This window comes from Colius striatus, chromosome 11 (assembly GCF_028858725.1).
Source record: "Colius striatus isolate bColStr4 chromosome 11, bColStr4.1.hap1, whole genome shotgun sequence".
Taxonomy (NCBI): Eukaryota; Metazoa; Chordata; class Aves; order Coliiformes; family Coliidae; genus Colius; species Colius striatus.
This window is the reverse complement of record NC_084769.1, coordinates 1066309-1083842: the sequence shown is the minus strand read 5'-3', so window position 1 is coordinate 1083842 and position 17534 is coordinate 1066309. Positions and strand designations below refer to the sequence as shown.

The 17534-nt window shown below is 58.9% G+C and overlaps 1 protein-coding gene across 1 annotated transcript; it reads right to left on the bottom strand.

Annotated features, from left to right (window-relative positions):
* Positions 1-4327: 4327 nt before the first annotated feature.
* NR4A2 (nuclear receptor subfamily 4 group A member 2) lies at positions 4328-8062 on the bottom strand. The gene is made up of 7 exons (XM_062004778.1): positions 7982-8062; positions 6961-7826; positions 6110-6239; positions 5873-6036; positions 5271-5473; positions 4713-4891; positions 4328-4619 (listed from the first exon to the last, which is right to left on the bottom strand). The coding sequence occupies exons 2-7, from the start codon at positions 7822-7824 to the stop codon at positions 4363-4365; spliced, it is 1797 nt and encodes a 598-aa protein (XP_061860762.1). The 5' UTR covers positions 7825-7826; positions 7982-8062; the 3' UTR covers positions 4328-4362.
* Positions 8063-17534: the final 9472 nt, after the last annotated feature.

Below are 17534 nucleotides of genomic sequence, written 5' to 3'. Positions count from 1 at the left end.
AAATTCATTTAAAATAAATTTAGAAACGAAGCCCACAAAGCACAAGCTTCTTTGCAGAGCCACCCTTTTACCTCCAAAACAACCCAGGCCACAGCAGCCTGGTGAAGGCCACTATTTACTACTAAAATAGAGGAGCAAAGACAGGAGGAAATCAGAAAAACAGAGACAGAGCACACCATATAGAAAATGTCAGATATGTCAAAACATTCATGAATACCAACATCTCCCTCTGCACCATAAGCAGCTGTAAAGGTTGCTTAGGGCTAACGTTTCAGCAAGTGCAGATGATGCAGCGGTGGGTTTACTTATACATATGAAATCAGCTACAGGTGCATCCAGAGCACTTTGATGTCTGCAGCCAGAGCAGGGATTTCTACCTCTAAAGAAGAGTCAGAAGGGTAAAATCACATAAAACATGAATTTTCTACCTTTGACTACCCCAGACATAAATTCCTCCTGGCTGCTCTCTATGTATGTGACATCTGCAATGAGGATAATTAGGTAAAGGACTAAGAAAGCAAGTGTTGCTGATTGCATTCCAAAACTAATAAAGCTCCTACACGGGTCTCGTGCCTGCAGTAATTCATCTTCCCAGCGCTGTGCTCAGGAAGGACGGTTTCAGAAGGCGCTGCAACACTCCTGTCCCCAAGTCACCAACTGCGAGTTACTGTGGAAGGGCTGCAGGCAGGCACAGCCTCATGGAACTCAGAGCAGAGCACACACGAGGCCTCTGCTCTGCTGCCCAGGCCCTCAGATAAACCAGCCTTAAACTAAATGTCACGAGCTGAAGGCAAGGTACTGTATAAGCAACCACCCGACCTGAATCCCCCCCACCTCCAGTTGGTTTCCCAAGTTTGGAAACCGTGGGAATCTTCTCATTCTTCCCCATCCAGAGGAGAAAGGTGTCTGGAGAGGAGTGGTGAGACTGTGAGGGCTTCACTGGAAGCAGAAACGTGGCTTTCGGGTAAAATAAAGCAAACAGGTTCCATTCTCATGCACCAGCACATTGAAGGAGCAATGCAGGAGCAGACAGTGCAATTGCTCAAGCATAAAAGTTTGGTTCAAACCAGACCAGCGGCCTGATAGTGAACTACAAAACAAGGCAATCCTGCAGGAACGAACCAGGATGGGGCTGTCTGCCTTCACACACCAGCCAGGCAGAAAGAGCAGTGACAAATCCCATAATCAACACCAAGCTAAAATAATTCAGTTACTAACCTGAATTGCTGGATACCTACAGAAGTAAAGCCTTTAAATAAATCCTCCCATCGATGCCACCATTTAAAAATTACTCCTTCAGCTCCATATTCTGTGCTGAGCTTCCACTCCAGAGGTTTTTCTGAATGACTCTATAACTGCTTCCTTCTTTTTTCCCTTCTTTCTTTCTCCCTTTTCCTTCCTTCCATTTTTTCTTTCCTTCCTTCCCCCTTTTCTTTCCTTCCTCTTTTTCTCACCTTCTTTTCCCCTCAGGGGTTCGCACACCAGGGAAACCAGCAGACCTCTCCCAGGGGTGCCCGGGCTCCAGCTGCCCACCTCTCCCCTCCCCGCCTGTCGAGGGGGGATGTCCCGCAGGTGAGAGCCCCGGTACCAGAGCCCGGGCACGGCTCTGCCGGCTTTACTGCACGGCAGCCCACCCGAGGGCTGAGGGGTAACGAGCCTGGAGAGCTGCTCGGGAGCCGGAAGGAAAAGCCAGGGCAGGTGGAAAACGCCTGGCTCGGAAGGACAGCTTCTGCTCTCCCCCAGGTGCGGTGGATGATGCTTGTTAGAAAAGTTACTAGAAAAGGCACCGCGCAGAGCGTTTGGTGGAGGCGGTGGTGGGGAGGCTTCGTGCAAGGGTTCAAGCTGCAGCGACTCGGGCCTCGGCCGGGCCGTGTCCCTGCCCTGCTGACTGCCCCCAAAGAGCCCATTTTTAGTCGTCCTTACCTCTTCAGAATTCCTCGCCCGGCCACGGCACGCGCAGTCCCTACCCCGGCAAACCCGAGGGTCCGTTTCAGCTGTCGCCATCAGGCAGCCGCTCGGCTCTCGGGCCCTGCCGGCGGCGAAGGGCTGCGGCCGGCGGCCCCCGCTGGTTCCCGGGCCGGCAGGCCCGTGGGGAGCGGGCGGCACGGCTCCCGTCTCTCCCGCGGGGACACCCGCTCTCCTCGCCCGCAACATCCTCCCCGCGACCCGGCCGCCCGCTGCCCCGCTGCCTCCCTGCGTCTCTGCGGGCCGGGCGCGGGGCAGGGAGCCGACTAAACGGATTTCAGGGGCGGCATCCCCCACCCCCGGCAAGCATGATTTTATTTTTCCTTGACGCAAGAGGACGAAGTTTTCTGAATTCCCAGGCGTGCCACCAGACTTTCGTTTCCTTCTCCCTTGCGGTGCGGGGCCGGGACGCCGGCGGAGCGCATCCCCGCGGAGCGTAGCCTCGTCCCGCGCCGGGCGCGGGGGCTGCGGGGGTCGCAGGTGCCGCCGCGGTTCCTTCGCCGCTCCCCGAAGTTTCCAAGCGCGGCGCTGAGCGGAGCGGGTCCCGGCACGGCCGGGCTCCGGGGGAGCCGCCGGCCTCGCTGCGAAACCCGCAGCCCGGAGTCTTCAGGGGCAACGAACGCGCACACACGCACCCCCGGCCCCAAGCACCCGGCTTTGCTCCGCCGCCGGGCGCGGGGCTGCCCCCGAAACCCACCTCCCGAAGCCCCAAACCCCCCGTCGGAGCCGCGGGACAAGGCTTATAAATTCCTCTCCCAAAATACAAGGCGTTTGGTGCTGGCGCGGGCGGGCTACGGGGGTGTCGGCCGCCGTCGGAGCCGGGTATGAGGTGCCGCAGAGCTGCCGGGGACAAAATCCGGGCGCGGACCGAGCCTCCCGTGGCGGCTGCCGCCGGCCGGGACCCGCCGAGGCGCGGGGGTGCCGAGCGCGGCCGCCCGCCCCTGCCCTGCCCGCGGGCTCCGCCACCCGCCGCCGGCCCCGCGGGGCTCCGGCCCCCGCAGAGAGAAGACGACAGCGCGTTCGTTTACATGTTTTATTGTTGTAAACATTAAAATTGTCTTTCTCAAAGAAAGAGTTATCGGGAGGGGGAAAAAAAAAAAGCCAACAACAAAACAAACGAAGAAACAAACAAAACGAAACCCCTTCAGCGTTCCTAACTGTCCAACAGCACAGAAAAACGCTCCGTGCCCCGCGGCGGGGGCCGTGCGGGGCTGTACAAAGGAAAATACTACAGAACGTGGCAGTGTTAAAAAAATATTACTCGAACATAATATATTAACCGACAATTTCAGACGTTAAAAAACCGGAACGAAACTAACCGAAAAATTCAAAGTGCTCAGTAATTTCCAGGGAGTTACGTATAGTATAAGCACTCTGGAAACAGTCAAAAGCTGCTGCATGCAAGATTCGTTTAGCTTTAGACAACAAAATAATCAAGATATAAACTCCTTTTTTCTTTTAATCAACATCAACGGTACATACAACACTTACAAACAAGGAATGTCGGACAGCGCTTACAAACACTATGTGTCCCTTTGGGGAGGATCCCGGGGTCTGTGATACTTGTGCCCACCTATTTTACAACTGAGAAAATGTTTGAAGCTTAGGTAACTACCAGTCTTTATAAAAGCTAACAGACTACATAGTGTCTGAAATACTATTTATAGAATATAGACATTACTGAAATAGCAAGTGCCTATAACGCGGTCACCCTAGGATCGTCATGCTTTCCTGGTACGGAGAGGTTTCATTTGCTCTTTATTCTCCCTTTTTTTTTTAATTCCTTTTTTTATTTCTTTTTTCCCCTTTTTTTTTTAATTTGCAAACACGTTTAGCTTTTCTTTTTAATGGTTTTTTTTTTAGAGTTTTCCATATTTCTTCATAAATAGGCACAGAATATTTCTCTTTTTAAAAAGCCAAACTGCATCTGATAAATTTACAAGCCTTCGCCTTCTGTAATGACATGCCACCCACGCAACACTGAGGGTTTGGATATATTACAGCTTTCCTTTACAGCAGGAAACTTTTAAGTCTTTAGGAGGGTGAGACTTGTGGGTCCCCTGAACACTGTGTCACCGTGTGAGCCTCGGCTGCGCACCCAGCGTCGCCACACAGCTGCACCTTTTTGTTGTTTAACGAGAAGTCCTTAATAATAATAAATTCATTTATAAGCTGATAATAAAAAGTCTATACCATGGCGTTTGTGTAGTCCATGATCCGCATCCATGGCGCCTCAGAGCCCAAACGCCCGTTGGCCATCTGCCTGCGGGAGCTGAGTGACCCCGCGCCCAGTGGGAGGCCGGCACCCAGGGCTGCTGCCCCAGGCCCCCGCGAATCCCCCTGCAGACAGGCGACGGTTCTCTTCAGGTCAGTTGGAAGTGCAGGGGGAAAAGAGTCTTAAAAAGGTAAAGTGTCCAGAAAAAGTTTGTCGATTATTGCTGGCGGTGGCACCAAATCCTCGAGTTTCAGGTAGAAAATGCGTTGCAGCCCCTGCGTGCAAAGCGTGCGGAGTTCGGGGAGCTTCCCCAAGAGTTTGGACAAGTAGTTGGGGCGATTCAGCCCCCCGTTATTAAAAGTCACATGGTCTTTGAGACAATTTACAATCTTGTTTTGCAGCTCTTCCACCCTCTTGGGTTCCTTAAGCCCGTGCCTCTCTGCAAAACAGAAGGACGGGGACGTTAGAGGTCTGGCGCGGGCAGGGGGGAAAGGAGCTCGGCGGGGCCGAGCAGGGGAGAGGGGACACCGACCTGTGACCATAGCCAGGGCAGCGATGCAGGAGAAGGCAGAGATGTCGATGTTCATGTTTTGCAAGTTGGAGGAAAATTCAACAATGGAATCGATCCACTCCCCGAAGCCGCGGACGCACTGCAGCCGGTGCAGGACCACCCCATTGCAGAAGATAAGCTTGCCCTCCACTGGATTCGACCTGGAGGGGACGGGATAGCCCCAGAAGGAACCGAGAATGAATGTGCAAGAAAGAAAACACAATAGAGAAGATAAACAAGAGGAGGGGAAAGACAAGCTACCACAAAGAGGAGAGGATAAAGCAAAACCAAAAGAAATACCATGACAGGGGGGGGGGGGAAATCAAAACCAGAAGAGAGAGTGAAAGGGAAAAACTAAAGATTAAAGCAAAAGGGAAGACAGGGGGAGAACAGCTAAACAACTAATTACTCGAGGAGCAATAAATGAAGGGTTTAAGAGGCACCTAATTACCGAGGAGTTAATAAAAGGCAGATCAGTGGACCCTGAACGAGTTTGCTCCCGTAGCAGCCCGGCAGCCCCCCCGCAGCCCCGGCGCTGACCTGTACGCCAGCCGCAGCACGAAGAGCTCCAGGAAGGCGGATTCGAAGAGCAGGTCCTGGTCCGGCTTGGGCAGGTCGGTGAAGCCGGGGATCTTCTCTGCCCATCCTCGGATGATCTCCATGGAGCCGGTCAGGAGATCGTAGAACTGCTGGATGTGCTGAGTGTCGTCTCCGCTCATCTGGTAATCGGGGTTAGCCTGGAACTGGAAATTCATTTTAAAGCGCCCTTAATGAGGTTCTCTAAAGTATATAACCCGTGAAATTGCTAACCCCGCTTCTGGTCGGGGAGCCGAGTTTTCATAACAATTAAACCTCTCTCTGACCACCGAGGGCTTCAGGCGTCCCGGGGCGGTGACCGCGCGGCGCCGCCGCCCGCCGCGCTCCTCACGCCGCGACCCCGGGGCTCGGCCCCGGACGCTCCGCTCCGTTCCGCCCCCGCGGCCCCCGCGGGCATGGCCGGGCCGGGAAGCGCAGGGCTCGGCAGCAGGCCGCCGCTCGCCTCCCCCCGGCTGCCGAGGCTGTGCCGGCTCCCCCCTCCCCGGGCGGGCGGCGGGCGGGCGGCGGGCGCAGGTAGGTGCCTACGCGAGCTCGGTCCAGCTTACCCTGGAATAGTCCAGGCTGGTCATAGCCGGGTTGGAGTCGACATGGGCTCTCACCAGCGCACTGATCAGACTCACCGGGGGAGAGGGGGGAGAGGGCTCCTGGGGGCTCTTCGGTTTGGATGGCAGCCGACCCCTCCGGCCTTTGAGGCTGTCTGTGCGCACCACTGCAAGAGAGACGCTGCTCAGCCGCCGCGCGCCGCTCCGCCGCCCCGACCCCGGCCCGGCCCGCGGACTCACCCTCCTTGACCATGCCGACGGCCAGGCACTTCTGGAAGCGGCAGTACTGGCAGCGGTTGCGGCGGCGCTTGTCCACCGGGCAGTTCTTGTTGGCCAGGCAGACGTACTTGGCGTTCTTCTGCACCGTGCGCTGCGGGGACGGGGGCCGCGGGCCCGCGGTGTCAGTGGCCGGTCCTGCGGGCCCGGGCCCGCTCCCTGCCGCCGCCCCGGCTCTGGATTTTCTTCATTTTCCCCCTTTTCCCCTCCTTTTTTATTTCTATCTTTTCTCCCCGTTTCCCCCCCTTTTTCTTTTTCTTCCCAGGGCATTTAGCAGGAGCAAATTGATAGCGTTAACATCCGAGCTAACCTCGCAGCTCCTGGCTGTGTTTTATATGCCAAGAGGAGGGAAGGAGACGCTCGGTAAATACAAATCCGTGGGCATTCATATTATTTACATTCCTTGGAGACCTCCTCTATTTAAAATGATAAGATTATTCAATCAGGATGGTGAAATAAAGAGATCACTTAATTTTACCACAGGGAATTCTGTTCCACTTGGTTAGCTCAGACACAGTTCTCTGTCCTAACCAATTTCCATCTGAAGGGGAGAGCGGCTCCTGGCCCCGGCGGGTGCCCACGGTGCCCTGCCCGGTGCCCGCTGCTCACAGCCCTGCCCGCTGCCCACCGCCCTGCCCGCTGCTCACAGCCCTGCCCGCTGCTCAGAGCGGCTCCTGGCCCCGGCGGGTGCCCACGCTGCCCTGCCCGCTGCCCGCTGCTCACAGCCCTGCCCGCTGCCCGCTGCTCAGAGCGGCTCCTGGCCCCGGCGGGTCCCCACGGTGCCCTGCCCACTGCCCACCGCCCTGCCCGCTCACCTTGAAGAAGCCCTTGCAGCCCTCGCAGGTGCGGACACCGTAGTGCTGGCAGGCAGCGTTGTCCCCGCAGACGGCGCAGAGCCCCTCGTTGGAAGGAGACCCCCGGGAGGGCGGCGAGGGCACCTGGCTGTCCAGCAGCTGCGGAGCGTGGCCCAGCTGCAGGCCCGGGAAGGCCATGGAGGGCTGCTTGCGGATGGGGTTGGGGACGGTGAAAGCCTGCCCGTCCACGGCGTGGTGGGCCCCGGCCGGCTCGGGGTTCATGGGGACGTGGAGGGGCCCGTCAAAGCGCATCTGGCAGCTGGAGACGGGGGTGCCGGGGGGCGACTGCTTGAAGGAGAAGAGGGAGAGGCGGGAGACGGGCGTTTTGCGCTGCTCGATCATGTGCGTGGTGGCCACGTAGTTGGGGTGGAAGTTGTGCAGGGAGCCGGGGTCGTCCCACATGGGGCCGTGCTGCACCTGGAAGCCGGGCGTGGAGGGGGTGGGGGGCGACGAGGGCTTGTAGTACACGGAGCCTGAGTGGGACATCATCTCCTCGGACTGGGGGGGGAGGTGGCTGTGCTGCTGGTAGCCGTGCATCTGAATGTCTTCCACCTTAATGGAGGACTGCTGTCCGGACAGGGGCATTTGGTACAAGCAAGGTGGCTTCACGTCGTAGCTTGTGTTGTAGTTGTCCATAAAGGTACTGAAGCTGGGGAGAGAAGTGGTGGCAGTGATTTCAGTGTTGGTGAGGTCCATGCTAAACTTGACAAACTCCGGCGTTAGGAAATCGGAGCTGTACTCTCCCGAAGAGTGGTAACTGTAGCTCTGGGAGGCTGGGCTGGCTCCTTGGGGCGAGGACCCATACTGCGCCTGAACACAGGGCATGGCTGGAAACGAAACACCGTCAGATAGACTCGGCCCGCACAACCACCGCGCACCCTGCGCCCGCCCCGCTCCCGCCGGGCCCGGCGCCGGGGGGAGGCGGGGGGCGAGCGGCGGGGCCCCCTCCCCGCCCGGCCCCGCCGGCACGAAGCGCACAAACCTTCAGGCGGGTGAGAGGCGTTGTCGGGGGAGCTGAGGGCGGACAGCGTCGGCGGTCGGCGCGGAGCGGAGTTGCCGCGGGTTTAGCAGACGGCGGAGGCGCGCAGCCTGCCCAGCGCGCCGGCTGCAAGACAGACACACGGACCCACTCGTCAGGCCGCCCCGGGACGGCCGGCGGCGGCGGGGCCGGGGGAGGGGACCGGCCCTCCGCCCGCCGAGCTGCGGGAGCGGCGCCGGGGCAGGGCCGGGGCGCGGCAGGCTCTCCCTGCAGATGGGTTCGGGGCTGCTTTCATTTTGATCGGGAAGAAAACTTTCCGCGGCCAGGCTGTCACTTGGCTCCCGCTGGGGTTTTTTGGCCGGGAGAAAGCGGTGCGTTTTCCCGTCCCCGCCGGGCAGGCAAGAAGCGTCTCCCGCGGCGGGGAGCGGGGCGAGGCGCGGCGCGGGCTCGTCCCCTCCCCGAGGTGTCGGCACGCCGTGGGACCGCCGCCCGAGCCGGGCGCGGGGGACAGCGGCGATGCAGTCCGCGGATGACACGCGTCCGCGGCCGTCCCGTCCCGTCCCGTCCCGGGCAGCGGCACCCTTTGGCAGCATCTCCCGGGCTTCTCCCCAGGTGGAGAAGCGCCGGACGCGTCGCGGTACCCCACGGGACGGGACGGCGCGCACCTCGCGCGGCGTGGGGATGAAGGGGGAGGACGTGTAGCGTGGGGCGGGGGGTCGGGGGGGGGTGGTATCCGTGCTGCGCGCGGGGCTTCGCGCGTGGGCACTCCCTCCCTCATTCACTCACCGGAGAGCGGAGACCCTTGCGTGCATCCAAAGCGCCGTGCGGGCGGGTCGTCGGGGCACACACGCGGACAGCACGTCGCGGGCGCCGCGCTGCGGGACACGTCACGTCGCGGCGGTACGCGCCGTGCCCGTGCTCGGTTGTCGTTGGGGGGAAAGGAGCGGCGGCGGCGGCAGCGTCGCGCCGGGCGAGCGAGGCGGCGGCGGACTGTCCCTTCCCCGCAATGTGCCTTTGTTTATGTGGGCTCCCTGTGCCACAGCCAACGTGCGCCTCGAGCCCGCGCGCGTCACCGCGCGTCAGCGCCGCCGCCGTCCAATCAGACGCCGGCCCGGGCCCGCTTGGCCCCGCCCCCTCCCCGGCCCAACTCTCCCCTTTGGTAAATTTCCGACGGTGACGTCACGCCCGCGGGACACGCCCCCGCGCGCGCCGGCGGGGGGCGTGGCCTTATTTGCATAGAGGGCGGGAAAACGCGGCGCGGAGGATGGGGTGGGGGGGGGGAGTGAGAGCGAGGCGTGGCGGCTGCGTGTGTTCCCCCCACACACACACCTCCCCCCGCCCCCCTCCCCAAATACACACACACACACATACACACACACCCCCCTCCCCATTCGGCGTCATCAATGACGCAACCACCCGGCGCGCCAAAAATAGCGGGAGCTCCCGGGGCGGCGGGGATGCTCCCGGGCCCACGGGGGCGCGGACCCGCGCCCCCGTGGGCCCGGGAGCATCCCCGCCGCCCCTGGAGCTCCTCTCCCACCCGCCAGATTTCATTCGTTCCGCCCCCCGATTCGCATCATTAACGGCGTTGGTTTGGGTCAGCGCGGGATGGAGAAAGTGAGGGTTGAGGAGCGAGGGGGGAGGGTTGGAACCGGGGGAAGATGCAACGCGGGACTGGTTTAGTATAATTAAAGGTATAATTTATTGATAAAAACTATCAGTGAACGTTAATGATGTTGGTGCATCCAGCATGAGGTGCTCTGAAGAGGTTGCAGAGGGAGGGAGGGGAGCGCTCAGCCTCTTCCACAGTGGGTCATGGGAAGTAGGTGGCAACCCCAGGGCTTCCCGACAGACCCTCAGCCCACCTGCCAAAACAAGAAAGGCAGAAGTCACAGAAATGCATATCCTTTCCCGAAGCAGGCCGAGCTGGCCCAGCACAGCAGCACGTGGGGCATGGCACAATGGCACAGACGCGATGGTGGCAGTTGGGGCATGTCATGGTGGCACACCAGTGCTGGTGCTGCACCAGGGGGCGAGAGGCAGTGGCACAGGGAGCAGCCACATCCAGCCCTGTCCATGCTGTTTGGCAGGGTAAAACCAGCACCCAACACGGTGTGCAACCCGAACCTAAAAAGCCAACATTTTCAGCACAAAACTGTTGCCTTGCATAAAACCCACACAAAGCACTCACATAGGAATGGTTTGTGTGAAACTGTGATCATTTCTTCCTAATACGTTTCTCTTGCTGTAAGTCAGTCGTCATTCTCACTTGGAAAACGCTTTTATCTTTAAGCTCACACTGCAAAGGCTCCAACACCCAGGACAGACCGTTTCCTGCCGCCTGGCTCGCTCCCAGCCGCGAAGCCACTGCCACTTCGTGGTGATGTCCCCCGCTCCCACCGAGGTCTATCTGACAGGAGACGGGATGCTACGGACTAGGAAAGAAATCACCCGAGGCTGGGAGATGCCTCTGATCTGCAAAGACTGTGTGAAACGACATTCCCATGCATGGAGGAGCCGCCCTGGTTCCTCTCACCACCCCTCCAGTAGCTGGGCTGGCCACAGCTGCGCCCCTGCCACCAGCCCCCTGCCACCACCCTCGGCGTTGCTGCTGTCACAATAGCTCGTCCAGCCTATAGTTTCAAACACCACAGAAGAAACTTACTGCCAAGGCCCTTATAGGGATAAGTGATACATCTAATTACCATATCCTTAGAATAGATGTAATATAAATTTCATTGCTCACTTAAAAGTTCTAAAGTTAACAGCATAAACTTGAAGTTGGGTAATTAAGTAATCCTTATATAGACACTTATTAAAGTATTTATACATATTATCTTAAATCTACATCTATCATTTTGCCAATTAAAATTAGGACTTTAATTGCAATTAAGTAATTTAATTGCCAATTGAACAGCAAAATTGCTAAGTGACTAATTTTAATGCCTATTTTAATTACCAATCATGACTGGGGAGGGAGCTAATCAAGCAGTATCAGAGTAATGATGTGAAAAAAAAGGGAGAACAAACATTCGAGACTACATGCTTTTAAAAAGAACTCTAAATTAAATAAATGCAAACACAATTTTATACATGTGGTGAAATGCTGTATTTTGGTGCTTAAATACACAAGCACAAAGAACCTGTTTAATTACAGAGAAGAGGAGCTCTTCCCCCAAAGTGCTGGCAAGGGATTGCTCCTTGTCCCTTGTTTCTGCATTAGCCCCCCCTCCAGAAGGGAAGCCCAAATCTGTACACACAGGTAGGAGCTTTGTACTGTCCCTAACTCGGCCGGCTGAGCTCCCTTTGATGCTTAAACCCAAAAAAGTTGGTAAATTTATAATCATTTTGGTTGGAAAAGACCTTTAAGATCATCAAGTCCAACCACTCACCTAACACCAAAGATATAACACGATTCAAACTCCCTCCAGCATCAGACACAGGAAGACAGGGCCAGGAGCTCCCCTGTGCAGTGAGGTGCCCTTAGAGACAGCTCTCAAGTGAAAGCGGTGGGGGGGATGCCCAGACCCATCTGGCAGGGTGCTCACTACTGCTCCTCCTCCCCATGCTGGGGGCCTACTTCCCTGCAAGGCACAGGCACACACACAGAGGTGTGTCGTCACCGCTCGCACTCCCTCCCAGCACAGGCTGTTTTGACCCTGACCAGCTGGGAAAGGTGGACTGCATGTGAGCACACTCCACCAAGTCAAAATCCACCTTCCTGAAAGGCCCCTCCTACCCCTTGCAGGTTTCCAGACGATTAGAACAGCCTCCCCGGGAGGAAGCAGAGTCCCCAGGCTGTGCTGGGACCCGTGGGGTGCAGGCCTGCCTCAGGCACTGTCATGTGCAAGAGAAGCGCACAAGCTCCCGTCATTGCTCTCCGCAAGCACGGCAGAGTCCCAAGGAAAGTTCCTGTCGGTTTGAGGTGAAGCAGCGCGGGAGCTGATCCGTGGCAGCTGCAGGTGCACAACCAGCAGCAGAGAGGCCGTAAGCGGATCACAGCCACCACAATGAGTTTCGGTTGTTTGACACAGGCGGACAGCGGCTGTTCCGTGCAGGCCCTGCTGCTGCACCCCGAGTGGCAGTGCCAACGGCAGCCCAGCACAGCCAGACGCCGTCAGCCTGCAGGTACCGCCTGCGCAGGCCCGCACGCATCATGAACTCCACAAAACACCCACCATCGTCCGTTTCTGAGCACGTGAAGGCTGGAGCGTGTTCTGTATCTGGCAGTCTCGGGCATCGGTGTCGCGGGAGCTCACTGTGCGCTAAGCACAATTTCAGCTGTGCACGGGCAGCCCTGTGGCGGTTCCTGGGTCAGATGGGTGTCCCACAGCAGCATCCTGGCTTTACTCCTCCTCTTCTCCAGGCCAGGGGGTGCCCATGTACAACGAGCGCTGCATCTGCGTTATGTTTGAAGAGGGTGCTGTGCCGGCAGTGCACCTTCTGCACCTGGCCCTTCCCTACTTGGACACGCTCACGTACCCTGTTTTAACTCGGGCAAGCATCTCAGGATGACGTCTGGGGAGAGGGAAGCTTTGTCTCCTCTTCAACGGGGAAAAAGTTTGAGACTTAGAGTAAAATGGGTACCAGCTATCGGAAGGCAGGATGTGTATGAGCCGGTTATGCCACCTGTACCAGGAGGCTGAGAGCCCAGGGGCAAGGTGGTGACAGAGCCAGAGCCAGAGCTCTCGCGATCTGTTCCTGCTCTGTGAACACATGCTGCGAAGGATGTTCACACCCATAGATACCGGTGTTATCTCTGGGGGATCCCAAACCAGTGGTATCACTTCAGCGAGTACCTTCCAGAGGGAAAGAGACCCAAAGTATCTTTTTGTCTAATTTCACAATAGCGCTTCTTCACGTGTGGTGCAAAGTCCTCGAACACGAGCCCGAATGGAAGCACAGGCAGGCTGCCCGTTAGACACAAGCGCCGTGCTCCCGCTCTGCCGCAGCGCCCGGCCCCGGCGCTGCCAGAATCGGCTGCGGATCAGCGTTTTGGCGGCGGCCGCAGTGCCGGCACTGCCCTCCCGTCCAGGACAGGCGAGGGCTGCAGCCCGGAGCGGTGAAACAGTGCAGGCGCGTTCCCGAGGGCACCGTCGGGTTTCCCCACAGCGAGCAGGCGGCAGCAGCACAATCTGCGGCGTTGGACGCTGGTGGGAAGTCAGAGCCCCGATGCGAAGGCAGAGCCGTCGGAGTGCGGGGCGGGGGGTCACCGCCAGACTCGGACGTGAGTGGAGTGGCTTATCTCCCTGACATTTTCCTAAAACTTGCGAAGGAGCACCATTCTCCCTTCTTTCCTGCTCCTAGTCCACTGCTGGAACGCCACCGCGCTGGCAGTATCAGACGATACAAGGTACTTACTACGGTACTCTTTATTTCCGCTTTATATTCTTATTACGACGTGACTCCCCCACGGCAGACTACAAAGCCGTGTTTGCCCTTTGTTGTCCCCGGCGCGCACGCACGGCGGGTGGCGGGTGAGCGCTGCCCGGGCCCGTGGCGCGGAGGCCGGGCGCGGTTCGCCCGCGTCCCGCGGCGGTGAGAGCCGCCCCGCGCCCCCGGCTGCCGGCGCCGAGCCCAGCGCCCGCCCGCGCCGCTCCGCCGCCCCCGGCTGTGCACGACGGGCGGCCTTCGAGGGGAGCGGCCGGCCGGGCCGCCCGCCCGCCCGCCGCTGCCGGCCGTGTGCTCCCGTGCCCGGCGCCGGCTGCCGGCGGCCGCGTCTGCCCGCCCCGCAACCGCGCTGCCGGCTCCGCGCTCCGCCTCCAGCCCGGCCCCAGCCGCGCTGCCCTCGCCGCCCGCCCGCCGCTACCTGCCTGCGCCGCCGGCGCCGGGAGCGGGGTTGGGCCGGGCCGGGGCCGCCGCGCCCCTCGCCGCCGCCGCGCGTCAGCGCCCGTCAGCGCCGCGGCCGTGACGGCAGCGCGGGAGCGGCTCTGCCCGCGGCGGGGGCGGCGAGGGGCGGCCCCGGGGCGGCGAGGGGCTCCCGCGGCCCCGTCCCCGCCCCGCCGCCGCTCGGGTCGCGCTGCCGTTGGGGAGGGTCGTTCCTTGTTTACGTTTCGGTTCGTTTGGGGTTTTTCCGCGCCGGCCCCCGCGTCCCGCCGCAGCCCGTCGTCCCTTCGCGGCCGCAGGTCGTCCGGGGAGCGCCGCCGCTCCGCCCGCAGCCCTCGCACCCCCAGCCCGCCCCCCCGGGGGTGCGGGGAGCAGCTGGGGCCAGGCCTGCCCGGGGACGCGGCGTCGTGGTTTGATGTCAGTCGAGCGTCCTCTGGACGGAACCCATTCCAGAAAACGGGCTATTTTCAGTGCCTTGTAAAGTTTTCTTACATAAAACACACATCCATACACTTAAACACACCCCCCACGCATACATACTGTAACACAGACGTAGATGGGATGTTAAACTTGGCAGCATCTTCTTAAAAGGTTTGAAAATGCCAAAAGTAGTAACTACGCTGCAGAGACTGTCGCAGCTCCTCATTTGCCATTCATTTCCAAGCCCACGTTACCTGATAAGGATGCCAGCTGGGCTGGAACAATGGCACCACCACCCCAGGACACGGCGGCACCAGCCCCTTTGCTGGCGCCAGGATGCACCGGGTGCAAAGTACAGCTCGGTGGCCTCTAGAAGTGAAAGGTGTGGTTTGAGAACCGAGCCTGCCCCGGGGCCATCTGCGGAACCAGGGTGATGGAGATGGGAGCAGCGGGCAGCTGCCTCCCGTAGCCACAGCTCTGGCACCCAGAGGGGATCTCTACCCCCTGCCCTTGCGTTTCCTCAGCTCAGGAGCCCCCACTAGCAATGCTCGAGCAATCGGCGTGGCGAAGGCGAGGCAGAGCGCCCCGGGGCTGGCGCCTGACTGTGACGGCAGTGGAGGTGGCCAGAGCTTGTGTTATCTCTTGCCTGGCATCTTTGGGAATCGCCTCCGGGACTGGCTCCAGGCTGTTCTGCCAGCTCTGCAACCCCCCCAGGAATGTCACTCCAGTGATGTATTGATGCCGCGTGTGCTCTAAAATAGCATAATTACACATTGTTTTCCCTGTATTTGGGGAATTAACTGACAAAACACAGAGAAATCTGGTTTAACTGACTACTTTCCTGAAGTGAAATCCTTCCTCGTTTTGGGAGGGATGTTTTTCAGCAGTTCTGGGATCCTTCCCCCTCATACAGACCTCAGCAGTACACACCCTGGAGACGCTGTCGTATTTGGCTGCGGAAAAAACAAAGTTCACTGGAGCTGAGGTTCCCAGTGCAGCCCTGCCCAGCACACACCATATCAGGAGCTGTGGCTGGGCTCCTCTCCAGAGGGACACTGAGGCGGTGCAGGGGGTTCTGTCTGGCACTGCCGTGGTGCCAACAGCCTGCCACAGTGGTGATGGCCTCACCGGCACTGCCATGGTGCCAACAGCCTGCCACAGTGGTGATGGCCTCACCGGCACTGCCGTGGTGCCAACAGCCTGCCACAGTGGTGATGGCCTCACCGGCACTGCCGTGGTGCCAACAGCCTGCCACAGTGGTGATGGCCTCACCGGCACTGCCATGGTGCCAACAGCCTGCCACAGTGGTGATGGCCTCACCGGCACTGCCGTGGTGCCAACAGCCTGCCACAGTGGTGATGGCCTCACCGGCACTGCCGTGGTGCCAACAGCCTGCCACAGTGGTGATGGCTTCACCGGCACTGCCGTGGTGCCAACAGCCTGCCACAGTGGTGATGGCCTCACCGGCACTGCCGTGGTGCCAACAGCCTGCCACAGTGGTGATGGCCTCACCGGCACTGCCGTGGTGCCAACAGCCTGCCACAGTGGTGATGGCCTCACCGGCACTGCCGTGGTGCCAACAGCTTGCCACAGTGGTGATGGCCTCACCAGCACTGCCATGGTGCCAACAGCCTGCCGCAGTGGTGATGGCTTCACCGGCACTGTCGTGGTGCCAACAGCCTGCCACAGAGGTGATGGCCTCACCGGCACTGCCGTGGTGCCAACAGCCTGCCACAGAGGTGATGGCCTCACCGGCACTGCCGTGGTGCCAACAGCCTGCCACAGTGGTGATGGCCTCACCAGCACTGCCATGGTGCCAACAACCTGCCACAATGGTGATGGCCTCACCGGCACTGCCGTGGTGCCAACAGCCTGCCACAGAGGTGATGGCCTCACCGGCACTGCCGTGGTGCCAACAGCCTGCCACAGTGGTGATGGCCTCACCAGCACTGCCGTGGTGCCAATGGCCTGCCACAGTGGTGATGGCCTCACCAGCACTGCCATGGTGCTGATGGCCTCACCAGCACTGGTGTGATGCCAGTGACACTGCTGGCATCGCTGTGGTGTGGATGGCCTCACCAGCACTGCTGTGGTGCTGATGGCCTTGCCAGCACTGCCATGTGCTGCTTGCTCATGCCGGATCTTTCCCCTTCATTCCAGTCAAGAAAATAATTTTCCATTGAGGCCATAAGCTGAAATAGAGATATTTTGAGTATTTTACACAATGTCTTTGAAAACTGTTATGCTTATGACTAGTGAGTGGGAGATTCGTGCGGCAGAGCTCTCATAGCTGCGGTGGAGCATGCCAGCCCCGCCGGGCGCCAGCCTCCTCCTCCGTCAGCACAGCCCAGGCTGAAACTGCGGCACCAGCAGCTCCCCCTCAGTCACAGGCCAGCCAGGCCATCTCTGGGCTGGTGGGTGGCTCTGCCCGTCAAAAGCCAGCTCCCCCACACTGGGGCGTGTCCCTGAGCAAGGAGCTTTCCCCAGGGCTGGGTTTGCATCTCCCCACTTCCTCAGGCAGCCCCGGCGCAGGAGGGGTTGCAAAACCACTTTCATTTCTAGAGATGTCGAAGCTGTGTTTGGCATTCGTTGCTCAGAACCAAATCTGAGTTACAAAACCGAGTCTCTCTTTTAGGAAAGAAGGCTGCTGAAGTGGCTCTTTCACTGCTGAAGGTATTGATGACAATGGACAGAGTGTGATAGCTGCTGAGGTGGGGCCTGGGCACCGAGGTGGGGTCTGGGCACCAAGTGACAATCGGCAGGAACAGAGTGATGAGCATCGTGTGTCTGTCCATCACTCGTGTGACAATGACCACCCTCTATAGCTGCCTCTGCAGCGGGTGTCAGGCTGTTAGCAAATGCCAGGGTACAAGTTGAGAAGCACGAGAATTCTGCTTCCCTCCTGGCTGAAAGGCTCACACCACACTGCAGGCTTCAGTCAGTAGCGGTAGAACTAAGGAAAACCAACTGAGGATAGTTCTGGATTTGCAAAACTCTTTGTGTACGTGACAGCTGCTGTCACTGGAGGTAAATGGTAGGGACAATCAACCCATTAATGCAGGATGTTAATTGAAAACAGGACAGGGAAGTTTGTTACTACAAGAATAGTTATTAAAACATCATTTTGCTTTATAGAATCCCTGACTTCAATACAGGCTATGAGGGAGTTCTGCTTTTAAAAAGTTAATTACTTCTCAGGCCTTCAAAAATGATTTACCAAAATTGTAAAGATAGTTTTTAAACCAGCAGCTTTCAAACACTGTCACAGGATATCAGCTGAACCTGATTTTCCCTTTCACTAGGAACTGTG

What these genes read in the sequence shown, in the direction of transcription:
- NR4A2 (XM_062004778.1), bottom strand. Translation starts at nt 7,824, where the DNA reads ATGCCCTGTGTTCAGGCGCAGTATGGGTCCTCGCCCCAAGGAGCCAGC. An exon ending in CCAGCCTGGACTATTCCAGG is followed by an intron (nt 5,474 to 5,872) that starts GTAAGCTGGACC and finishes ATGAATTTCCAG; the next exon opens with TTCCAGGCTAACCCCGATTA. An exon ending in GTGCTGCGGCTGGCGTACAG is followed by an intron (nt 4,892 to 5,270) that starts GTCAGCGCCGGG and finishes CGTCCCCTCCAG; the next exon opens with GTCGAATCCAGTGGAGGGCA.